The sequence below is a fragment of the Eublepharis macularius genome, chromosome 2 (genome assembly GCF_028583425.1).
Source record: "Eublepharis macularius isolate TG4126 chromosome 2, MPM_Emac_v1.0, whole genome shotgun sequence".
In the NCBI taxonomy this organism is placed as follows: Eukaryota; Metazoa; Chordata; class Lepidosauria; order Squamata; family Eublepharidae; genus Eublepharis; species Eublepharis macularius.
The window spans coordinates 28,966,631-28,993,026 of record NC_072791.1 but is presented as its reverse complement, the minus strand read 5'-3'; the positions used below and the strand labels follow the sequence as shown (position 1 = coordinate 28,993,026).

The window sequence follows — 26,396 nt, the reverse complement described above, 5'->3', positions numbered from 1 at the left end:
TATGGGCTCCTGAACAAGATGACCCCGCTACTCTCCACTGTTTCCTATGGGGGGGAATCCAGTATTTTCTCTGGGTCAAAGAAGCCTTAGCCAACACCCAGAACATCCACTGACTAAAACGAACCAACAAAGCCCAACAGAACCAATGCCAAAGCAGAGAATTCTAACAGAACAAAACTGGCAGCAGAAGTCATGATTACCAAAAAATTCTTGCTCTGAAGCTGCACCCAATTGTTTTTACCCCTTTGCAGGTTTTCTAGGCAAAAAAGAAAAGGGAGGTGAACCTCAGAAAATAGCCCCATTCATTAGGGGGAGCTCAACAATGTGTCCAATCACGACAATTCTATCATAGACAATGGTTGGACAGACAGTTCAGCTCCCCCTATCAAGCACAGCAGTTCGCCTATGAGAATTGCTCCCTCGCTTTTGGCCTGGGGAACATAAGAATGTAAGAAAAACAAGTTGTTGTGACTTTTGAAATGGTGGATCTGGTTAACGCCAAATATTTCCGGGATTAATCGGGGCTGCCAATATTGATATATCTTCTGGGTATGATTGGGATCCCTGAATATACAAGAAAAATATCCATAAGGTATTTGGGGGGTATATTTTAGGGCTAGATATACCAAACTGCACATACCTATTGACCACTATAGTCGGTTTTACTCCAGAGTTCAAGTAAGTAGTTATCACAATGTCTATTTTCAGCTTTTCTGACAAACCTAGGCTTCCAAGTTCATTTACAACAGAAGTCAAATACATTCAGAGATATCTCAGCAGAATAGAACACAAACATTTATTGGCATTTAAAGTAAAATCAAGGAAGCACTTGATGTCTAAAGGGTGCATTGCAAAGTTTGAGTGCCAGTACTTGAGACCCCATTTCCAGTCGCCACCAACATTACTTTTGAAAAGTGGAGATCCTAGACTGTTTAGAACTTCAAAGGTAAGTCCAGCACTTGGAATTTTGCTAATAAATAAAATGGTGCCCCCCAAAGCACTAATGAGATATGATCAAATTTGAAAGCTCCAATTAAATTCCTGCCCCCTGAATAATTAACGGAAGATTCCAAACAGTTTTCACAAGCAGCACCTGGGCATCCAACAAGAAGTCCAGCCAAACAGCAGATCTGGTTTTTAAGAGCAAAATCCTGTCCAAAAAACGAGGCTGAATACTAATTCCAAGATCAACCTTTACAGTATACCTACCAACAAGTCCTTCATCTTGGCCTGTTAGTAAATAGGCCTAAAAGAGATTGTTTCCTTATCCTACGACATATGCCCCCCCCCAAACGCTCATCTAGCTGGCAGAAGGAAAAGGTGGAGGTCAGTGGGAGAAGCAAGTACACATGGTCCTGCACTCCTTCTCATCCTGTGACAGAGGAGCCATGGGGTACGCTGGAGCCCAGTGCAGTAAAAAAAAGAGAGATTTTTTACTTTTCTGGGTTTCAGTGCAGCCTGTAGCTCCTCTGCCACTCATTTTCTGGTGCAACAGAGGGAGGTAAGTATGCCGCTGCCTCCCAGTCCCCAAGATCGAATCCACACACTACCACGGAAGGTCACCAGGTGATCTTAAGCCTGCCACAATCTCTCAGGCTACGCCTCAAGGTTGTTATTGTGAGGATAGCTTGGATGATGAAAGAACAATAGAGTAAGATACTTCGAGTCCTGAATAGGGAGAAAAGCAGGATAGAAATTTTAAGAAGCACCTTATAAGCACCTGTAGAAACTAGCATTAATAGCACTGTTACTGTTTTCCACTTTCTATTGAACATTGCTTGGATTGCAGTTTGATGTGTGTAGATGTCATATATGGAGCATTTCTGGTTCGTGTCTGGGGGCTGGGACTAAATGACCTTTTAGTCTCTACCTGATGATTTGGACCATAAGGAAGAAGTAACTACATTATCCACCTTACAATTTCCACAGTATATCTTAACATGAGAAAGCTCACACAGATGGCGGTTCAGAATGTTTATTTTGATAATGATACTAGCTGACAGCATCATCAATTAATTGTGTGGAACAGAATGCCTTCTTTGTCTAAGGCCTTGACATTCAATATACATCAAGACTGATATCAAATGCTAATGAAATCATATGGCGGCTACAGTGCTGTAAGCAGGAGAAAGAAAAAAACCTTGATTATGGCAATTCTCTTCTGAAGGGACTTCTGTATTTCAAATGATTATATAAGGTTTATTGTACATTAACAGACTATTTACAAAATGATACCACAGGAAAAAAAGCAAAGTGTAAAAAATATACATGTACACACACAGTTCTTTTATCCGAAGCTACACTTTAGCTTTCACAGGAATCCAGTATAAGAGCATTAGTCCTGATGAGCCAACTTGGTTTTTCAAAAATGTAAACATGATTCAGCAGCAGCAGCAGCAACAGGGCAAACTTGCTGTCAGAAACGGAAGCTGATCGAAACGGCTGGTGATCGATGAGACAAGATTATAACAACAATTCAAGAGCACAACTACCCATGTGTCTTTACTGTTAAAAAAAACATTTTCTATTGCTTTGGGACAAGGGATGCTTCTACACAGAGACATTTAAGTTAAATTGCTGTGTTTTACTATTTTACAGAGAATATCGGGGGAAAGGAACCTTAGCTTATCACATTTTCAGTCCACCTCTACTTCAAAGAGGCTCAGCTTTACCTCAGGTGCTGCCACCACCAAATAAGGTACCTTTCTTATGTTTGAAAGTTCAACGGGACAAATGCACGATATTGATGCCAAATCTAGCACATGAAGTTAGGAACAACTTTTTTTCGAACAAACAGAATATCCCCATTTCTGTGATCTAGCTATTTTAAAGTGTGCGTGAGGCTCCATATATGCAGAGATCTGTTTATGAGAAGCACTTTCATAGAAAAGGTACAGAAAGCCTCTTCGCGCACGGGGTTTTGGAATCTTATTCATGGTAAATGACATAGCTCTCCGATAATACTGCTCTACACTGTTTAGGCAAACACTGTGTATTCCCCACTCCCCTTGAAGTAACATCCTGATAGGAGAAAGAGCTTTTCGGTCATTAGGAATTTGTTTCACTGCCTTCCTTAGAGTAAGTAATGTGTATTGGGGCAATTGGTGTTTAGAAAGGGAGACTACCTATCTACCTAGCTATTTCCACTGGAAACGACAGTTATGGGTGAAACCATGCTTGAGAAAAATCAGGACTGCTTGAGCCATCCTCTGTAAATTCTACCCATGGAACTAAACAATTCCAACAATCTGTTTCTGGAGACTTATTCCAATGTTCTATTTTACGCTTGTAATATTACATGTGAATTTAGCTAAGTATTAGTTCTTAGGTTTTTGCAAATTCAAGTGAACTGCATATTCCTTTATACTCGTTCTTAGAGGAGGTGTTGGATCATATGCAGCCAGTACCACAAAACTGCAACACAGCTGTGGCTGCATGAATTGGTTATTCTGAACAAGCTGCCTGCTATATTGGGATCCAAATACATGGATCTACACACAGTCTCCCTACCTCAGTCCCTGAATGGGAATTTACTGTGGGCAGATTGACATTACTGCTCAGCCATAGACTTGCACACTGAACATATGACAGGCTCTCTAGCATAGATGGTAGACAAACAGATGTGATTCCTTTCCCTTTTGTTTTAAAGGTTTCTGACCAGGATAGAAAATTTAGGCCAGCTAGGTCAAGGCAAAGCCAAAAGAAAGATTCCTACAGCAGACAATTCTGTATTGAAGGACTGCTGTTAACATAGAGGATCTGAGCAGGATGGTGCTCATTCCACCTCTAAGGGCATGCATACTCACTGGAGGAATGCCCCTCAAGGAGGAAGGGGGTGAACACTTGCTCCTGCCAAACTTCTAAGTTTTTAATATTCTAGCTCTGCATAGGTGCAGGTCTCATACAGGTTGCACATAGACTGTTTTCGCTATTGCATTTGAAAAGAATTTACATGTGTGTCATTTCAGGCGCTAGATCAAGATACAGTCTAGCTGTATCTGAAGAAGTGAGCTATAACTCAAAAGCTCATACCCTACCACAGATTTTGTTAGTCTTAGAGGTGCTGCTGGACTCTTGCTCTTTCCCACTATTTCAGGTGCTGGCACAGTTCGCAGCAACCCAGGAGCCAGCATAAAGTGCCATTTGCTTTCTGTATGTCAGTTTCATTAGGTACACAGTAACACTCCACCACCACCCGTCTGAGAAATTAGCCAATGCGAAACAAAACTCACAATGTGGCTCTGTACAAGAAACTTAAGCAGCACACATAGTCTACTACTTTCTGTGGTGGAGAACATAGCATGGGCGGGGGGCTGCGGGAATTAAATGACAAGTTACTTCATCAAGTGGCTATTGAGAAACAATTTTGTTTTTGTCTGTTGTGTCAGCCCTAATCTGAATGGCCCAGGATAGTGGGATCTTATCAGATCTTGGAAGCTAAAGCTGGATCAGCCCTGATTTATATTTCAATGAAAGGCCACCAAGGAAGTCCAGGATTGGTATGGCGAAGCAGACAATGGCAAACCACCTTTGCCTTGAAAACCCTACAGGCTACCGTAAGTCAGCTGTGACTTGATGGCACTTTATACACAAGGCTTTGTAACAATGGATATAACCAACACCACCCAGCTGGAACACTGAACTTTCCAGATTTGGCTATTAGATTTAATCACACAGGAGAAGAATTTGGTTATGCCAGAGTAAGATTATGATCACTTCAAGTCAAAAGGATCTGTATCTTATAGTGGGCTGGGACACAGGCCAGATCCTTTACAAAGGGAGAAACAAACTTAGCCCTTTACCTAAAACCTTGGTAATAATATCTCTCTCTTAATGGAACAAAAAGGTCTGGGTAACTCCACTTAATCTGATGTTTTCTTGTATATCTTTATGACATTTCATCTTCTACTATTATTTAACTTGTACATGCTGCCGTCTGTACGCTGAATGCACACATTATATTGTTTATGCCCAGCAGTAGCAAAATATGCAGTCCTATTTTTTACCCATTGTTGGAAGATTAAAATGCTCACCCATGCTGTGGAAGTTTATTTTGAAGAATTGTTTAATGTTAGGAGAAGATATGTAGAGCGTTCATATAATGCCTTAGGCAACAAATATCAATCCAGGTCTAACCTAGATTAAGGCCTGAAGACAATACACCCCCACCCACCGCTTTGAGCAACAGGCCAACCCACAGGCAAGTTGTCAAACAGCAGCTAGGTGCGGGGGACTTCACTGACATGGATGGAGCCTATGAGCCTTGTGTTGTCTGCTGTTATTCTCTAAAGCAAACAAAGGTGGGGAGGCAATCACTTTGCCCCGTAAAAATGTCCAGAAGCTTCTGGGTAAGGCAGCCATCAAACAAGACAGCACAAAACGTTTTCTTAGGTTTAGAAACAGTTGATTGTATCATAATTCTGCCTAATTACTCCAGGTACCAAGATGGTGCTTGCTTTTTTTGTTCTACTCTTACCTGCTTCCATCAGCCATGCGAACTATAAGCTCACACCGACACCAACGCATGCATGCGCACTTATGTGCAAGTTGGCTGCCTCTGTACCATTCAGTTTATTAAGTTTGTAGACTATTTTCTTCACAATTCTCTCATAAGCAGCAGGCGATGCCAGCAGCTGATGGACTTACTGAACACCTATACTAACAAGCCGTAAATGTGTGAAGTTTAGTTTGAATATTTGCTGCATTGTAAATTCCTTCATAATAAGAATTTACAACAGTGCTCTTATATATTATGGCTTCACTATGAATGGGTTCTGCTTTGTAATGAAAAGTGCACACAAAAGGAACAACTGGAAACCATTACAAGTGTTTATATCACAGTCAAGCAGCACTTTTCAAATGAACTTAAAAATCTCCCAGTGCCTGAACAAATTTAAAAGCTAATTCACTTTTAATGTATATTCAAAGAAAAGGAGGATTATTAAGATCCAACTTGCATAGCATTAGAACACAAATCACATTAATGTATGCCACTTCCAATATCCCATTCATTAGTGCCGACTCCTTTTGCTCCGAACAGTAAAACCATTTTCAATAAGAGTGCATCTTTAGACACCAGATATCCTTGCTAGACTGCCTTTTGCTACTTTGCAGCTGGAACAACTGCGAGTTCTGCAATCTGTTTGTGTCATCAACAATATTGTAGTGTTTTGTCCCTTTAAGTAATTTGCATAAGTTTTGATACCACATAAGGATAAAATGCACATTACATTTTATTAACAGCTTTTTTTAAAAAAAGCAAATGTACAGCCTAAATTCTTTAAAGTGCAACACAACAGAACATGTCTGCAACATTCAGTTCTCAAAACCCCACAAAAGGAGGAATTCGACACGTAGGTGAAATAGCTAATGTCCACAATTTCATGAACACAATTTTCTAACCAGTCACCTAGATAGATTGTCCTTGTTAAATACCACAAGAGGCAAAAGCTCAGAGTTAGCCAAATACCTAAAGTCACATTTGATTTTAATATTTTGTAGTGTCTGTGCCTCACGGCAGACATCTACCCTGTTACAGAAGGGCACTGATATAGCCCTTAAAAAAAAAAAAAAGCTTTGACCAGGTCTAGGGAATCCCTTTAAAATAAACATGTACACAAAGCAGGGTTGCTTTAAACAAACAAAATCAAGATACCAAGGAAAATATGGTACCCTGTCTAAAGCCAGCATGTCTTGGATTTGGCAACACAGGTGCCACCCCGTTTGGCACTGACCAGCAGGTGTGTAGGTAGCATGCGCTATGTCAACAACTCAAGCACCAAGCCTGCATTCTACTTGGAACATTTCGTGTTTTGATGTTAAATTGCTTGACAATCTCTTGTGTTCCTGAGATGAGCATATTTAAAAGGGATATGTTCCACCTAAAGCTGCCATGAGGATTAACTGTCTGTGCTTCCAGCTTCCCAAGCTCAAACACGGTGAAGCTATCGGTCGTCTCCAAGGCGCCACTTCTGAGACTCTTCCTGACGTGCATCAGGTCTGATCTGGTTTCTCATCCCACCCAAAACATTCGACGTTGCCTCTGTTGCGACTATGAGAGGTTTCACCACTGTTGGTGGGATCTGGCGGAGGACTCCTCCGACTGCTCCAGTCACCCCTCTGCTCTCATGTTCACGAGCAGCAGTTTCGTAGATGGTGTGTGCTGTATCTGTGATCCCCTTGAGAAAGTCAGAAGCACACAAAACAGTTAACGAGAGTTGCACTGTTGCCTTCAGTGAAATTATTTCCACTGTAAATCATTTCTGGTGTAGGTACTAAGTCTTCTAGATCTTAGAATCCCCTGTAGCCACTTCCCTGAATCTCATCCCAGGAATCCCTCCTGAATCAAAGCAGGGCAGATGCTGAACTTGTGCAGAGCAGCAGCACAATTATTAGCCTCCAACAGACGTGCACTGGCCAATTATTCTGAATGCAGCCTGCTGAACACGAGCTACTCGCAAGGCATTCAAAGACAGCGAAATGCAGTAAGTGGCCTACTGGGCCATAATCTGTGTAGGAGAACACAATACCAAAGCATAACTGTTGAGCAACTCCTTTTTATTGCAATGGGACATCTGAAGGAACACATTCTGACCTTAGGTATGATAAGTGATCATATTAAACTTTGGTGAATAAGATTTCTTTAAATGTTCGCAAGCAGGAAAAAAGACCAGGATCCAATGAGCTACTATATGCATGCCAATTGGCACTTTCAATACCCCTCCATGTCCAGTTTAAAAATATAAAACAAAAACCACAGAAACTGCTATTGTGTGGAACTAGTTGCACAGGATTCTGGATCTGGCACTAACACTGTATCTTTTCTGCTTTCTTTTCCTGACAGTAAATCACTGTCTTAAATGCTAAATTCTACCAGTACTGAAATGTAATAATTACGTGGGATGGAGGGGAATGGGGGGAGGGAGAGTGCAGAACAAGTACAGATTACAGTAGTCCAGTTGGTGGCTGGAGATCTGCCAACTTAAACACATTTCACCAGTTTCAAAAGATCTATTCTACACTGATCCCTTGTTCTTTCCAGGAACAGTTAAAAGAAACAGTCTCAAGTGATAAAAGCTGGAAATGGCATCGACCAAGGGATTCAGAGGGCTTCCTTCTCCCCTTATGAATCCACCCTTCCTGAAGAGCATTTTCTGTGCCCGTACTCTTGGTGCCCTTGTCATCTGAGACTAGATAGTGGATGACATTTTCTGTAGTGATGCATTAATTGTGAAACACTTTCCCTGGAGACACTAGTTTGGGTGCCAACTTTATTTTCCTTTTGGAACCAGGCAAAGTTCTAAAAAGTATAAAAATATAAGGTGAGCCACCAACAGGTTTTCTGCTGGTCCAACTTTCTATTTTCCATCGCAATTGGTTAATATTTAACGCTCCTTGTGTCTTTGTGTGTTCTTCTATTTCATTTTAGTGTGGATTTTATGCTATTTGTGTGATCTGTTCTCTTTTCTTTTGTAAACTGCCGTGAAATCTTTTCAAAAGGCAGAACGAAAATTTCATAAATAATAAAAAAGAGTATTTCAATGGGGCTAATGCAATATTCATGAGTTTTTGATCATCACTGCCCATATTTAAAATTTGGGGGGGGGGAATGTTACATGGATGTCAAGCTGGCAATAGAATTTTTCTTACCTCTTTTACAACGCTGTATGCTTTGGCCACACCTTCACGAAGATCTACAGGCTGATGAGCTAGGCGGGTAGCGAGAAACTCGCTTAATCTTTTTCGTCTCAATTAAACTAGGCCCAGGTGAAACCATGTCGTAAGCTGTTTCTGCAGCTGCCTGTGTTGCAGTTCAGAGAAAAGCAACAGTATGCTGTTAATATGGCAAATGTTGATCCAGTTAAAAGTTGATCTAGTACTGCAAAAGCAAAGTACCTACTACTTTGCATTATGACAGACATACTGCCCTTTATAAAGGCAGCTGACTTCTGGCGGTTATGAATGCATTTCCAGTTTCACAGAGTTTGCTGCAAAATACCAACCTATTTCAAAAGGCAAGGCTCTCACTGTGTCACACTCAAAAGAATGTCAAGAAACAGGATGAGTATATGCTAGGATCAAGCACACAGGAGCAGGCTGGAATACCAACTACTAGGATTAAGAAGTTACAAGGGGCAGGGAGCAGGGTTGGCTCCTATCCTAATGCTGTCTTGGAATGTACTCCATTTTCTCCTTGCAAGTAGAGAACTGTTATTCTCTCCTGTGGAGAAAATAATGATGCACTGCACTTCAAGATACTTGAGAACCAATAGGTTTAAAACATTGGACTAAGATGACCTGAATTCAAATCCCCACTCGCTATGACACTCATTGAGTGCCCTTGGAAAAGCCACTGTCTCTTAGACTAACCTACATCAGAAGGTTATTGAGAAAAAACAGCAGAGGAGTGAACCATGTATGCCACCCAGAGCTCCTTGGAGGAAGACGGGTAAAAACATACTAAATAAATATAAAAACTCTTGTGAAAAGGGCAAAACTTGATACTGTGTGATTTCAACCCCTGTCAACATAGCGCCCACAGGTACATGCAACACATACCACCACAGGGCCCTTGCAGTATATAAGCTCGCTGCCCACCCACACTGGGTACTTTGCTAGCAATGAGAAAGCAAACTTCTAAAGAGTTGGCTCTGGCCAGCTTTTCTGCTGGTGCAAGAGGAAAAAGTTCCCATTTTGATGCTCAGGAAGGCCATAGTAAAAACTGTGGGTCACATGTGTACAAATGCCCTCCAAGGCCTGGCTGCAGCAAGGAGAGGAATGGAGTGAGATGTCTTGCATGACACTTCTACTTGCATAAGAGGAAGAAATGCTGGTAGCATCCAGCTCTCAGGATTCAAAATTTCTGCGCTACCTTCTAGCTATGCACTGTTATTCTAATTCATTAAAACTTCCTATTCAAAATGTCAGAAATTATCATAATAGAGCAAGTCATTTAACTATGCAGTCATAGGACAATTAGAAAAGAGTGATCAAGATATAATAAAATGTTAACATGCATAACAGGCCACATCTTCCCCTTTCCTAATTAAGAAGCAAACATTCTGTTTTACTATGTAAAACAAAAAGCATTCAGTTACTTTCATTTCTAATTTTCCACCATGCTGTACGTTTCAAATACAATTAGGCCCCTTTTGCCTATTGCCAAAGACAGAGCAAGGCTTACCTGTATGGTCTGAACCATCCTGTTTGTCAGCTCTAATGCTGCCATGGCAGTGGAAGTACCAAAAGAAGCTGCCCCTCTCTGAAAGCCTCTTACAATTCGGCCATCTTTTCGGTACTGTTCGATCGGTAACCATACCAAGTCCTTTAGTCCTTGCACTGTAATTGCAGAATTTACAAATAACGCAGTTCAGTAGCTGATTATGTGTTCTGAAAGCAGTCTGCAAAACTTAGTCATATATTAAATATATAGGGCTGCATCCTACCAAGGGAAGATTCCCATGCAATTCCCTTCCTCGCTGCAGTTCCCACAACCCACAGTAGTGCCTTTTCTGCGGTCACAGGAGGATGCTGGGGGAAAGGTATGGCAAGAATACTTTTTTTTCTACCAGCAGAACACTGGTAGGATCCAACCCACAATATACAAAATTTGTACACAGCTTATTACAAACAGTAGAATAGCCCATAATTTTAAAATAATGAATGAGCTTACCTAATTGAACTAGTGAATGCATAGGTCCAACTCCTCCCAGAATACCTGGGAGCTGGTTTTTCTTGATGTCATTCAGCCATTCTGAGATGGCATAAGAGAACAGCTTATCCACACCAAGTAACCTGTACAAAGTATATCTATTAGTATGTGCAAAACTTCACTTACTTAGAAAAAGAAATTCTTCTGAATGAAAAACTATAAACAGTGCTACTTTACCACTAATTTCAGCATTTAAAAGTCTTCCATTTAAGAGAATACATGCATGCACAAAAAAGCATGGAAATCGTACATTAAAGCATCTGCCTGAATTTCTACACCACATCAGTGGTAAACATCAGCTACATTTTCCAATGTTGGGCTCCATACATGCATGGTTTCCCTCAGACTTCTAGCCCCGATCCTCTTTTTCTGAAGGACAGAATCTACATTAAAGTTGGTCTCTCTTCTCCATTCATTCACACAGGATGCTGCTCCTTCTCTCAGTCCATTCGCTTCTACTGCTGCGAGCCTACACAGTCAGGCAACAACCACAATTACAGCAGGCTTCACCCTCTAGGCATCAATCCTGCAGCCATGTATTGCATACTTTGCCCTGAGACCACTATTCATTCAAAATGGGGCCTTGGAAACATCGTAATTTTCAACACGGATTTCAACAGACTAGCAAAAGGAAAACCCCTGCAACATACTTGAATTTTTGACTTTGTCTAATCCTTCTATACGGAAAAGGAAAGTTGCTCTTTGGGTAAGTTAAAAAAAAATTGTGACTTTTGTATATTAATGTTATTTTTTATTTCTATTTGTCAGCCATTCAAGGAATGACTCTTGGTTTGGCCTGACTGTTCATGCCCTCAAACAGATTTTGTATGCCCAAAGTCATATACAGGACAAATTATTTTTGATTTTAACAATGAACAGAACGCTTACCCATGTCGATAGCAAAGTCTCTTCAGCTTCAACTCCGAACAATTTAACTGAGCAAGGCCAATCAGAATCCCAGCCAACGTACCCTATAAAGGACAAAAAAAAATGTAATTTAAAAAATCAGGTTTATTTTTAAACTTACTACAATTGCCCTCTTCATGGCACGGCATAACCACTTTGTTCAAAGTGCTGGTTTTCATTAAGCAAGCCATAAGCAGTTTGGATCTTGGTTATTTCAGGAAGTACCTTTTCCCACATAATCTTAAATTTCAAAGCCATTTAACAACCGAGTCTTGAGTCTAAGATGGTACACAGATTTATTTAACATTATCTAAAATATTTAATGAACAAGGCTCTACTTCATCTCCCAATTTTCATAGAAACCACGTTGGTTTCCACAGGAGCTTTTCCTGTTACAGTCCCAGAACTCTGGAATACTCTTTAAAAAGATGCCTGAGTTTCTCCACCAACATGCATAGAGATCTGGTCTGTTGGGTCTCTGGGAATTAAGCCCCTTTCTCTTTCTCCCTGTCCTGCATTTCTGTTTTAAAAAGACCAACACTTTTATGGCAATTGTTATGAATTTGTTGGCTGTTTCTTGTGTATGCACTTTCAGGAACAAAAACTGAAAAGCCAAAATCTGCTCCCTAAATTGTGCAAATTTGAAGAAACAGCTCTGCACACTCCCCTATCAGAAACTGAAGAGATCTGAAGCAGCTCAAGAGACCCAGCAGGAGTTAGCCAATTTCTTCCCCTCCCACACCCCTTTTAGACCACAAATGACTCGTAAAAGGTGTATGTGGGCATATGGGCATGTAAATTTTTTTGTGGACCTCTGCAACTGATTCATCAACATGTTCATCAACATTCAGCTTTTTAAAAAAGATTAGAAAAGCAATAGATTGCCCACTAGATCCCACAGGAAACCGCATAATTGACAGAAAGAACCAACTCCCTACATGATAATTTAATCTTAGAACTTAATTAAGGTCAACAAACCTGATCCATAGAGACATGTTTGCCATGGTAATCAAGGCGCACTGGAACTTCTGATGTAAAGCGAAATTCTCTAAAATGGGGGGAAAGAATGGTGTAAGTCACATGGGACAGATTTGCATAGTAGAAGCAGGAAATTTCAAACCATTTCCAGAGTGCCCCTGGAATTGGGATAATATTGGGAAATCGACGGGTTGCCTCTTTACCAAATTACTACAAATCTCTAAGGAAAATTTGCCCTACTATCTGTCTTAAGTTCGTTTACAATGCCAGAATCCTCTTCCATCCCCAGCCCTGAGGTGTATATTTCCAAAGAGCCTACATAGATAGGCAGATACTGAGAAATGCTTTTGTCTTTTTGTACAGGCTTCTCCCAAGAACAGCTTACCTTAAATCTTACTTGAAGAAAGTATACTACCAGCTTTAAAAGGATACCTAGCAGGCTGTATGGCAGAAGAGGGTAATGTCATTGGTACAAGTTTTCCCCTCTATTTTTCACCTTCTCCCTCAATCAGAAAATAGCTCAAACACCACCCTTGGCTGCTTCCTGCCTTGATTCTTTTAGCCTTGGTGTTGCAGCGGGAAGACAAACAAGCTACAGCAAGGGGTAAAGGCTCATATGTGCTACCAACAGGTGCTCTGTATACAAACATCATCTATATGATTTGCTTACCCAAGACAGCCCTTTTGGAGAAAGCTGCAATTATTTCCAGTTATTTTGCTGACAGGAAAGAGTTACTACGCTTGTTCTCCCTGAAGCCACTCTAAAACGTTCCAACTGTTAATACTGCTTTGTTCACAGACTTAATTGTACAGGCAACACAAAGTAATAATTCAGAAAAATATAACTCTGAAAAGGATATTTTCATTTTTCAATGATATATTAAAAAAAGAAACATTGATGAACAAAAGATATTGAGGAAGACTCAGCATGGGTTCTGTAAGGGAAGATCTTGTCTCACAAACCTATAGAGTTCTTTGAGGGAGTGAACAAACGTGGACAAGGGGGAACCAATAGATGTTGTCCACCTAGACTTCCAGAAAGCTTTTGATAAAGTTCCTCATCAAAGGCTGCTAAGTGAGCTCAACAGTCATGGGGTAAAAGGACAAGTCCTCTTGTGGATCAAAAACTGGCTAATGAATAGGAAACAGAGAGTGAGTATAAATGGGCAATATTCACAGTGGAGGGTGGTAAGCAGTGGGGTACGGCAGGGCTCAGTATTGGGTCCGGTGTTTTTTTACTTGTTCATTAATGATTTGGAGTTGGGAGTAAGCTGTGAAGTGGCTAAGTTTGCTGATGACACTAAACTGTTCAGGGTGGTGAGAACTAGGGAGGATTGAGAGGCACTCCAAAGGGATCTGTCGAGACTGGGCAAGTGGGTGTCAACGTGGCAAATGAGGTTCAACATGGCCAAGTGCAAAGTAATGCACATTGGGGCAAAAAATCCCAAATATAAATACACAACGATGGGGTCCAAACTGGTGGAGAGAGATCTTGGGAGTCGTGCTGGATAACTCGCTAAAAATGTCGATACAGCGTGCGACGGCAATAAAAAAGGCCAACGCTATGCTGGGGATTATTAGGAAGGGCACTGAAAACAAATCAGCTAGGATCATAATGCCCCTGTATAAATCAATGGTATGGCCTCATTTGGAATACTGTGTACAATTCTGGTCACCACACCTCAAAAAAGATATTATAACACCGGAAAAAGTGCAGAAAAGGGCAACTAGAATGATTAAAGGGATGGAACACTTCCCCTATGAAGAAAGGTTAAAGCGCTTGGGGCTCTTTAGCTTGGAGAAACAACGACTGAGGGGTAACATGATAGAGGTTTACAAGATTATGCATGGGATAGACAAGGTAGAGAAAGAAGTATTTTTCTCCCTTTCTTGTGGACACTCAATAAAATTGCTGAGCAGTCGGGTTAGAATGGATAAAAGGAAGTACTTCTTCACCCAAAGGGTGATTAACACATGGAATTCACTGCCTCAGGTGGCAGCTTCAATCATAGATAGCTTCAAGAGGGGATTGGATAAACATATGGAGCAGAGGTCCATCAGTGGCTATTAGCCACAAGGTATAGAAGGAACTCTCTGTCTAGGGCAGTGATGCTCTGTATTCTTGGTGTTTGGGCGGGCAATCAGTGGGAGGGCTTCTAGTGTCCCTTCCCCACTGGCAGACCTTCTGAGGACACCTGGGTTTTTGCCACTGTGTGACACAGAGCGTTGGACTGGATGGGCCATTGGCCTGATCCAACATGGCTTCTCTTATGTTCTTATTTCAGTGACTTGAAAGTATGTCTGATGGGTTTAACTAGGAATAGGTACACTTCGCCCCAATGAACCCCCCCTCCCCCAAATAAAACTGCTTTGGCTCCTACATATGAAACATTCATGTGGTTTTGGGAAATAGTATTTTTAAAACAATAATCCTGGCTGACTGTAGAAGGAATGTGCATTTCACATCACTTTACAAAGGATTTGACGGGTAGTACATAGGGCCTTTTGGGGAAATTTCAAATGAAATTCCTACTTCTTTATAAGTTGGTATCTTCTTTTATATTGCTGTTTTCCAGTCTGCTTTCAATCTTGGCTTGCATCTGCTCTAGAAACGTCTGTAATCTCTTTAAGGAGGCCTACCCAATATTTTGAGAGCCACAGATTTACAACTCAATGCTAAAAAGACACTTTTCTACAATTCAAAGCGGAGCATATGCCACGCCATCCCCTCTGCTAAAACTAACTCTAAATATGCAAAAGTTTGTGCACACTCTCTCTCTCTCTGCTGTTGGTATGTGTTTGTAGATACAGTAACAGCAAGTGGACGGTTCTGTACTAAGGAGAGCCAGTTTGGTGTAGTGGTTAAGAGTGCGGGACTCTAATCTGGAGAACCGGGTTTGATTCCTCACTCCTCCACTTGAAGCCAGTTGGGTGACCTTGGGTTAGTCACAGCTTCTAGCTCTCTCAGCCCCACCTACCTCACAGGGTGTTTTGTTATGGGGATAATAATGACATACTTTGTAAACCGCTCTGAGTGGGTGTTAAGTCATCCTGAAGGGCTGTATATAAATCGAATGTTATTATTATTATAAGCCCTCAGCATGAAAGACTATATGCTGATATTACAGGCAAAGTTAGGAAAGCAGAGATCAGGATTAATAGATGGGAGACTCACCAGGACTCACGTAAGAGGGGTAAACCCTTTCTCCTTCCTCCCCCCACCCAAACTGGAACCTAGGCTTGCAGAAAAACCTGAGAACTACAAAAGCATTTTTGGAAATGATATTAGGAGAGGGAATACGCCCCCAAATAATGACAAAAAAACAGAAAGACTGTTAATGCTATCTTGGTCCACCATTTTGGATTGGTGCAGACCCATGCAACATTGCCAAGGCCCCCTGCTTCAGAGTATAAAGTGAAGTTTACTGATGGGCTTACAGTCCTATTTAATGCATCAAGTGAAAAAACAGCCGCCTGATACATGATATACGGAGCTGTCTAGCAACCCCAAAAAGCAGACAAGATCTCTCTGCTTTGTGGTGTATTTTTGCATGTCTGCGCACACAGATTTCTGGGTTTTTAAACAAACATTTTTATATTCTTTTCTGCAAATTTGGGAGTCCCCCTGCCCCCCGGTTTGCGGAGATGTCTCCCTTAACTCTGGGTGGCCAACTGTGTGGACTTTTTGATATATGGAATTAGATCTATGAAGGGCTGGAACTAAAAGGTGCTCTCTCATTTGCAAACTAGGTACTCTTCTCCATGAATGAAAAGACATCTGTGGATTCAACTCTGAAAAACAGAGAATATGGGGACTCCAGAGATCTCATGGCTTTAAGATGTGACAAGATACCTGAAAAAGATTGGTTGATCGCTGAATGATGCTTCTTCATGTGTGAAATTGTGGTCATCCGCAGTGAAGACATCATCAGAATCCACACTTCCATTCTGGCTTGACTGTTTGTGCAATGAGAATGAAATGACTGGGCTTGGCTCTTTGAGACCACCATAATGCCTGGGTAAGGTACATGTTACTTCAGCACTGGGAAGCTTTTTAACTGCAAATAAAATAATTCATGTTGAAATCCATGGCAGTCATCAAAAGAATTATTTGCCAGCAACTGTTCTTAAATAGAAAACTATTTTATGAACTCTTAACACACAAGAATATATGTTCCCAAAAAAGTATACCTAACTTAGTACATTTATATCCTAGTTTCCAATTATCTGCTTGTGATGACCAACAGCGTTATCCTAAGTAGAATTACAATCCAATGCCAATGAAGGTAGGGTATTATTCTGCTTAAGAGTGCACTGAATATCTGCTTGAAGCAACACAGAACACCTTGTGAAATAGGAGTACTGACCTTCAGGATCTGGAGTCATTAGGACTTCAACTTCTGTAGAAAGGCTAGTGAAAAAATCCTTTAGGAAAAACAGGGCATCCTACAAATATAAGAAGTTGAAAATACGGGTTTAAAAGAAGAGACATGGATGATTATGAAAACCTCTTAAAAATATCACTCATCTCCTGCTGCTTAGCAAACAAAAATATACTTCAGCCACTATTGCAGGCACTCTCTTACAGAAATATCTTAATAATCAAACTCTCTAATAGGGAGTGAATGGCTATGTAACTTATATGGTTTCTCCAGTTCAGAGCATGCATCAAACAAGGTAGAACGTGAGAAAATAGTTCTCTTATCAGGGACCCTCTAGAGGTCAACAGTTTTGCACTAAACACCAGAGACAGGACAGGAGTATTAATACTCATCAGTGTAAAATTATATTGCATATTAAAACTTGCACTCCAGCATTTGCATTGGCTCCCTACTAGCTTCTGAGCAGAAAATAGTTTAAAGAATTAAAAGAACCACATAAGCCATCATCCTCTTCAAAAATCAATATATGCCCGCTACCACAATCAATATATGCCCGCTACTTTTTCTTGTGTCAAGAAAAAGAATCCAGAACAGGACTATTCAGAAGAAGAGGTAAAATTATTCACAGAGGAGCTGACTTCGTTCCCATGACTACCACTGAGCTGTATGGCACAAAGTAAATGGGCTGCGATCTGGGAGAAATAGGAGGGGGGAGAACTCCCCCCCATCTCTAATAAAAGAGTCACAAGTAGTACAGATAGCCTCTACTGTAATGGTGTACCATGAGTGTCTACATTTGACATAAAACACCCTGAAACTTCCTGTTTGTAGATGGAAGGATTGCAAAAGTTGTGTGTGCACAACATTCAAAAGACAGCTTATGCACACGTTCCCAGTGGCCTAAGCAATATACAGTCTCTCCCACCATAATGGTGGACATTTCATTAGCAATTATTAATAGAAAGACTAACGTATTTGGAATATACCATACTCTTAAACACTCTCATACATTTCTATTTATTCAAACATTTTAGGCTACTTTTCTCCCCAGAGGGACCCAAAGCGGCTTCCAAAAACCAACAAACATGCAGTTTGTTACAAGACTAGCTAAAAGTACCACCTATGCTGTAGGCAGTTCCCCCTCAGGTAAGTTAGACTGTAAAGATACATGTGCATCTGTAGTTATTATATAGTATGAACTTAAATTACATTAGTATCACAGGTTATAGAAATGAATGATTAGGCAAAGGCAAAGTTATTTTCTGCATACAGCTGCTACAGATGGTTACAGTAAGGTACTTCTATGCTTTGTTCTATAAAGTGCTCCTTGATAAGCCAACCTGGTCAATATTGAGGCGAAGCGGCATTAACGACACTCGTAAACAACACTCCTGTGGAGATCTCCCTGATTCTGGACGCACGTGCAATGCTTTGACTGTGAGCTAAAGAACAAGAAGTGAAACAGAAAAAGAAAGCTCAGTAAAAATAGTTATGGAAAATACACATGCTTTTAATTTTCAACTGGTGCTCAAAATGGCTATTCATGAACACGAGTTTCCAATTTTATTAGTAATTTATTACTGCTTAAACATTTGCTTAAGCCATGCTGTTCCACTATAGTTAATAGAATTACATACCACATTAAAGATATACATACATTCTTCAATACAAGCAAAAAGATTCTGTCCATTCATCTATTTCAACAGGGTTTAACACTTCCCAGAGGTCAGTGGAGCGCCACAATTTCACTGTCACTCTCCACAGCATTGCTTGTATTTCTTGCCAGCTCCATATCAAATTGCTGTTTACAATATCAATTCCAGCAGGAAATGAAACATTTAAGTAAGAATGTTAGCTTTGGTTTGGCTTGACAAATGAAAGCAAATCCAGGTGAATTCCTAACCTGATTTTTTAAAATATGGATTATTCTATGTATTTCTGTTTAAATCCCCCACAGGATTTACACATTAATACCCCATAAGGCACTCTCTCACACAATTCCTAGGGATAATTACCTGAAAAACATTAGCTATGACTTTGAAACAGTCAAACCTGCTATCCACTGGCATTAATTTTATGAAACAATGTATCTTTACAAGTGGAAATTTTCCCACAGAAAAACAAAGTACTGGGAAAAATTCCATTTCAGAATATTCTATTTAGAATATTCCATAGAAAATCTACTCCCCAGAATTTCTGTCCAACCTCTATACTAGCAAGATACTAAGCTGACAAAGGATTTTCTGGTTTCCAATGGGGCATACTCTTTGATACAGTTGAAATGCAGTATTAACACAATGCCAAGTATCATTTAGTTGGAACAGTTGTGGCTGCAAACTAAGAACACTTTCCTAGGAGTAAATCCCACTTCATAAAAAGTAGACCTCTTTAGGATTGATCCCCCGTTTCTATGAATTTTACTTCTGAATTTCTTTCCAACTTCCAGTTGAGGTCAGAGATAACTGACGGAATATATGCTTTTACACTGTTTCTTCATTTCACACCTATTCTAATATATTATCACTAGCAACAGAGCATGTTGTGTGGAAAAATACAATGGGGTCTAGAAAATTGATTCAGTGGGCCACTGCTGTGGGGCCTTGGGAGAGCCATGCTGGGTCTCCTCACCGCCTCTGCGGCTGCTGTGCAGAACCCCTGGAGGGCCGCATCACCACACCCAGCCTTCCCACCACTGTGGCAGCCTCCTTCGGGCCTCCGGAAGGCTGTGTCACTGCACTGGGCCTTCCCGCCACAGCAGCGGCTTTCTTGGGGCCTCCGAGGCAAGCTGTGTTGCTGACAATTCACTTTTTATCCCTGCAGAGGGCCTGCAACTGCACCTGCATGGGGATAAAAAGTGAGTCATCGCCAGTATGGCTTGCCTTTTATATAGTAGGATTTCCACATTTATAAAAGTCTGTAAGCATTTATAACAGTTTACCATGTTAGAATGTGCTTTTCTAGGCATCTCCTTGCTACAATAGAGGTAGAGAAATTTATTCATCTGTGATGTAGCCAAGCGATCTCTGATCTCAAGATCCTGAACCACAAACACTTGACGGGACACTGGCTGTTCTAACTGGCCGGCTTCACTCTCTGGTTCACCTGGTGGATATACTTCATGCTGGAATTTTACCTTGTAACAGAAAAGGCAAGAGGTAATGTTACACAGCAGCCTTTACACGATTTCAAACAAACAAACCCCAAACACAGAAGAATAATTAGGAAACGTGAGTATCTCTGGGTTTCAAGATAAAAATACCAACTGAATTGAAACACTTCTTTGTTCTTAGTTATTGTTCTTAGTCTTTATTGTCATTATTCTTTGTTCTTAGTCATTATTGGATCCTGGTTGTTACTTACTAACTGGATTTGATTCTTTGCTTCACATAAGCTCAAGAGTGAACAGTTCATTGTGACACCTTACAAAAAATGTAATATTACTTGATTGCAAAGCTAGTCAAAAGGATCAAGTCTCCACGATCTTCTTGCTCGCAATACCCAATTCAAACTACATGGAAGTTTGTTAACAGTTTGGGTAAATCTGGTTCCCATCTGCTGCCAAGGTCCTAGAAATAAGAAATAACCATAATTGTTTCAATTATCTTACTTTGCTTAGTTGTATTTCCATCAAGAAATCTGGGTTCCTTCCCCTTCCACCATATGCTGCATTTCGACCATGCCTTGTTGGTGTGTGAGAAGGGGAGCTCTGAGGGCTACTGCGATGGGGAAAGAAAAACAGGATTATTATTCTTCAACGTAAACTGAATGTTTCGTTCAGATCAATTCTGTCAGCATAATGTTGCAGAGTTTGCTGTGCATTACAAAATGTGACAAATGAATTTCCCTAATAAGTATGGTAAAAGAAAGAACTTGTTGCCTCTGTTACCAGAAAGTAAACGCATTCATCGATGGGTTGGTCCATTCATGTGTTGACAGTGACACATTAGCTCTCAATGGCCTCACAGGCACGCAGTGACTGTGTTAATATTTTATGTGAACTGGCCAGCACATGAGGCAAGTGCATTAAAATCTAACTTGGCTATGCATGGAAAGCTTTCAGAGGTAAGGACTCTCTCCATGACCCAGCAGTCTACAAATCAGGCCTCCGACATTGTACAGCTCTAAACAGCTCTGAGAAGTACTTACATGTAACTTTTAGCTGGAGATGTAGGAGGTGCCATCCCAAAGTCCCTACCCCCATAAAGGTGCCAAATGAGTGAGATTTCTTTCACAACATAGCGCACCAAAGGAACAGGAAAACGCAATGGAGCTTTGCTTGTGTCTGCCTTTTTTACAGGCAGGCTGAAATGGTTCTCTTTTATCACGATTGCATCTTCAACCATTATTTTCACTACTGGCTCCTCTTCCTTATCCTAAAAGGTTATAGGAAATTATACACTTAAAAAAAACACAAAAATGTTTATCCTACAGCAAATCTAGACTTTTGTAGGGGAGAAGAGCTATAATCTTAGCTTTACAGTATGTTGCAAACACTTTCCTGCAATAATCTCCCATCAGCCAGAGATACTTCTGTATGTTAGAAACAAGTTGAAGATTAATTTTAGTAAAATTTCAGGATACATAATTTCTCTGGATTTGTTTGCAGGGCTGGATTATAGCAGAGAGAAATGGATAAGAAAAGCGAAAACAAGAACAAAACAAAGAACTCTTACCATCATTTAATGCCTTAGGCATCTCTGATATGCCTAAGTGCTAAGTCAAAGCACTGATGATAGGATTCAATTATATGCAAGAGGGTTCGACGAGAGTAGCTGCGTCGGTATGCAGTAGAAAAGCAAGATTTGAATCCAGCTGCACTTTAGAGACAAACTAGATATCCATGGTATGAGCTTTCAAGACTCAAAGCTCCCTTCGTCAAAAACTCATGCCCTGGAACTCTAGTTGTTCTCTAAGGTTAAAGAAGTACTATCTCCATGTTACATGATAAACGTAACACTATTTCCCCTACATTCTATGATGGTGCAAACAATCTGTGTGTCGTCATTTGCACAATTTGAGCAACATAACTTCTGCTTAATTCCTAAAATTATGTAAGGTTGGATCTAACAAAGAGTGTACACGTCTTGCTGTACATGGCAGAAATGGACAAGATGACAAGAAAACTGAGAAATCTGGACTCAGGGCAGTTTAACACAGATTGGGAGAAGCTGAAACAATATCTGGAGAAGAAATGGGAGGTGGGAGGAAAACTGTGGCAGTTTGAGAACTACTGAAGCATAATAAAATGTAGAGGGGGGTGACTTTACCGGGGGGGGGGGAAGAGATAAATGTGAATTTATAAGCAGTTAGATTAACAGATTGATATATATATAGATATATATTGGTTAATAAATAGAATATTGATAGAAAATAATTAAGGATAAGGATTAAATATACGGATTGAGTAATCAACAATATTTTCTTTCTTTGATAAGATTTGTATAATGCACCAAACTGAATGTATAGACGAGTCAAATTGATTGACTATGTGACGAGAGTTATATAGAATTACCATAAAAAGATAGAATGAGTAATACATAGAGAATAAGTCAAATTGTTTGATTTAAATGTGTAAGATTTTTATGGTTTATGATATATAGGTTTATGATATATAGAAATATTCAAAATTGGAAAATGGGATAAATTGTTTATCCAAGATGGAAACAAAGACTTACAGTTTGGGTATACAATAAGAAAAGTAGTTAAGGATGTACTGCTTAGTATAATGGAGAATATGTATTTGTTTTAGATAGAGAAATTTAATAGAAGTAAGGGAAAAGGGACAAAGGGTTGGAAAACTGTTGGAAGTCAACAAAAGGGGGGGAAAGGGAGTGGGTTAGAAATGAAAAATTTGGGGAAAATTGAATGTAAATGTAAAAATAACGGATTCTAACCCAATAAAAATTTTTTCAAAAAAAAAAAAAGAGTGTACACGTCGTACTCAACATTTCCTTTCCCCAACACCCTACTAAGATCCATAAAGAGCTAATGTTGAGAATCTGGGTCACCATAGTGATGAGAGAGAAAATGGGGCAGGGAGTGGGGAGCCCCTTCCACTAACAGAAAGCATAGTCCTCCAATGAGAAAAATGGTAGTGGGGATTTCACCAGACTTGCTTAGTGGTTAGAATGTTGGACTAAGATCTGGAAGGTGCTGGTTCAAATCCCCACTCTGCCATGGAAGTTCATTCGGTAACCTTGGGCCAGTCACACCCTCTTAGCCTAACCACTCGCACACAGGGTTATTGTGAGGATAAAATGGAGGAGAGGAGAACAATGTGAACTGCTTTGAGTTCCCCTTGGGGAGAAAGACGGGGTATAATGAAGCAAATAAATACCCTGTCCTTACTGGAGCTCCCTATGCCTCAAATTGCCATAGGACTCTGAATGCCAGTGCTGACTTTTTAAAGATCTTAAAAAGAAAGCAGGAAAAAAATCTGTACTGCAAGTACATTTTGCTCAGAGTTCACAGTAGCCAACCAATTTCTAGTTGCTTTCCAAATCTGAGATTCATGTAAGGAACAGTCGATTAGCTAATCATTCTAGGGCTTTCATCTATGTACTTTCCTCGGCTTGATTGTGATTTCCTATCAATATAAAGAGTTTCTTACAGAGACAACAGCTTTGGGTGCAAAGAGAATGCAGAAGTCATCGTTTTCAGAAGGTGCTTCTCCCATAGCTTCGTTAATCATATGGTGGGTGAATGATGCGTAAGTGGGGCTTGGTTCTTGGGAGAGATTCCCACTTTCATCAGGAAACAGGAAGAGGTCTGAGCAAGATGGTGCAGGAGTTTGAGGCTTTTCATCCAGAATTCCTGGCAGAAAACCAATAAACATTTTAATGAAATTTACACAATTGCTGAAAGCCTGTATGAGCTAGGGATATAAAATAAGCACAAGATTATCTTTGACCACATCATGAGGGAAGCGTCATGTTCCATTATTGGATAATTTCACTGGCCAGCAGTAGTCAGATTACCAGTGGTGCTCTTTTATCTTCTGGCAATACAAGCAAAGGGCTCCTGAATCAAACCTTTGAAATGTATTAAAACCTCAAAATATCCCTTAATTTCTCAACTGACTTCCTGTATCAACCACCTACGAATCCCCTCAAATATGTGTTTCTGCAAAATCAGCATGGAAATAAATATGAATAATACTCCATATAAATTATCAATATAAATAATACTCGATATCAAAATATCAATATAAACTGCCTCACACTAGAACACAGGAGGCACCTTATGAAGTTCCTGGGCAATAAATTTAGAATGGCGAAAAGGAAGGACTTCTTTATTCAATGAACAATTAAATTGCGGAATTCACAATCTGTAATTGTAGTGACAGCCACTAACATAGACTGTGTTAGATTCATGGAGGAGAGGTACATCACGGCTCTGTTTGCTGGATCTTTAAGAATGACCAAATGGATGGCTGCTGGGTAAAACAAGATGCTGGACAAGTGGTCCAATCCAGCAGGGCATTTCTAACACTCTTATGTTCATACTCCCCAAATAAAGAAGTGAATGTAGGAAGATGCCTTAGCCTGCATCAGAGCATGACTTGCCCACCCCAACTCAGTCTTTGATCGGTAGAGGATCTCTCCAAGGTAAAGTTTTTCCAGGAAAAGTTCCTCTGAATATCTGCTACTTGAGACCAATTAACTGGAGATGCTAGGAAGTGAAGTTGAAATCTTTTGCTTGCAAAGCATGTGTTCTACCATGTCCCCTCTAATGGAAAATATAAGCACCATCTCCAGTATTAGTAGCTAACCCAAGTAAATACATAGTATATAATCATTACACTATACCTACAAGTTTCATGTAGATTCAAACCAAGTATGGTATTAAATCTGTTTTTAGAGAAATACAAGAAAACTAGAATAACCTACCATTAACTTGTGGTTTAGTGGGAGAAGCAGTTTGCTGGGTCTCAATCTCTTCCATAGCATCACTCATTAAATCTCGTAAGATCTGCTGATCTGCTTCAGCAAGGATTGGCCCTTGGGAAGATGGCCGGCTAGAAACGTCTGCCTTTAAAGATAATGATGACAAGAAGTTAAACTTAAAGAAAACACAATGATCAATGTGGATGATCAATATATTTGTACTACCATTGCTTGCCAATACACTGTGATGTCTGAAACAGACCAGTTTAAGAAAAGGATTGGGGAAATATCAGGCTGCAATTGTCAGTATATTTAAGAAGAAAATAGATGGCTCCCATGTCAATCACAAAAGGTACAAAACAAGGCTGCTCACAGACAACAGAAAGGAGCCTTGACCTTCTCAGGAGACTACAGAGGCATGCAGAAAAATATGACTTCAAGCCACTGAGAACAAATGTCAGTTAAAGGAGGAGCAAGAGACAAGAAGAGAAATTAGCCTGTTCAAGCCTCTGAGAGTGTATAGTATCCTGGATGGAGAGATTTTGAGGAGTGGGATGGGATCTGTACATTCCACTAATTGCACACTGCAGGTGCGCTGCAGGTCACCAGCTTGTGAAGTTTTTTTTTTACTAACTATTTAATTAGAATATTATTCTATTATCAGTCTCTCTACGGAAGACATCTTACATGGGGATGCTCAAGTGAAAGATCTTACACTTGTTCCCCCATTGTGGATACACATGCGCTGCTAGGGAGACAGAGTCCACTTGAATGTAAGACCACGCAGAAAGTAAGTCACTTGAGTGTCCCTGTGTAAGATGTCTTGTGTAGACAGACTCTATGAAACATTCATCAGTGGTCTACAAGAGCTGCCTGTTATGCAAATGATTTATACCCAAGGAAACAAGTACCACAGGAAATTAAGAAGCAACATAAGATGAAAAAGACAATTATGCTACAAAATGCCAAAGTGCCCATTCCTTTCCCCATTCTTAATCAAAACAAAATGATGAGAGAATGATGGGTACTGAATAGCATATTGCAGGACTACAAACGCATGTGAAACAAGCGATTTCCACCACTGCAGACAAAGCAAAAAACAATACAAGATTTACTAGAAAGGGGGATGAGGAGAGGCGCCTTCTCATACCTTTGGATTTTGTTTGGTCATTCCAGAGAGAGTCTCCGTCTTAGTAGGAGGATTCAAATCCCCGTAACTTGCAATGTACTGGATAAGATTCATCAAAGCAGCACAAGAGTCTGAGCATGTTCGAATATGGATCACATCACTGGAACAATGCAGTTCAAAGCGGGGCTTACTCTAAGCAACGGAAAAGTCGGTCAAAACCTTTTGGTTTGGTGTGCAAATGATGTATGATAAAGTATGTTTGAAAGCCTATGCCAACACTAACCATACTGAACTGTAATTTTACCCCTGATCCTGCACTGATTTCTTTGAATGAATATTGCAGTAATTTCCACAGAACTTACTTCCATGGTATTTTGAGATCAAAGCCTTTCTGGTATATCACA

General features: G+C 40.2%; 1 protein-coding gene across 1 annotated transcript in view; it reads right to left on the bottom strand.

Annotated features, from left to right (window-relative positions):
- Window positions 1-6,209: 6,209 nt before the first annotated feature.
- The window catches only part of ATG2B (autophagy related 2B), a 55,488-nt gene continuing 35,301 nt past the window's right edge, over window positions 6,210-26,396 (bottom strand). Inside the window, 16 exon segments of the mRNA XM_054970741.1 lie at window positions 6,210-7,178; window positions 8,650-8,715; window positions 8,717-8,800; window positions 10,184-10,338; window positions 10,673-10,794; window positions 11,600-11,682; window positions 12,596-12,665; window positions 16,449-16,653; window positions 16,963-17,041; window positions 18,318-18,419; window positions 19,916-20,110; window positions 20,585-20,693; window positions 21,124-21,350; window positions 23,588-23,790; window positions 24,867-25,008; window positions 26,014-26,184. Coding sequence (XP_054826716.1) covers window positions 6,945-7,178; window positions 8,650-8,715; window positions 8,717-8,800; window positions 10,184-10,338; window positions 10,673-10,794; window positions 11,600-11,682; window positions 12,596-12,665; window positions 16,449-16,653; window positions 16,963-17,041; window positions 18,318-18,419; window positions 19,916-20,110; window positions 20,585-20,693; window positions 21,124-21,350; window positions 23,588-23,790; window positions 24,867-25,008; window positions 26,014-26,184 — 2,247 coding nt within the window. The 3' untranslated portion in view covers window positions 6,210-6,944.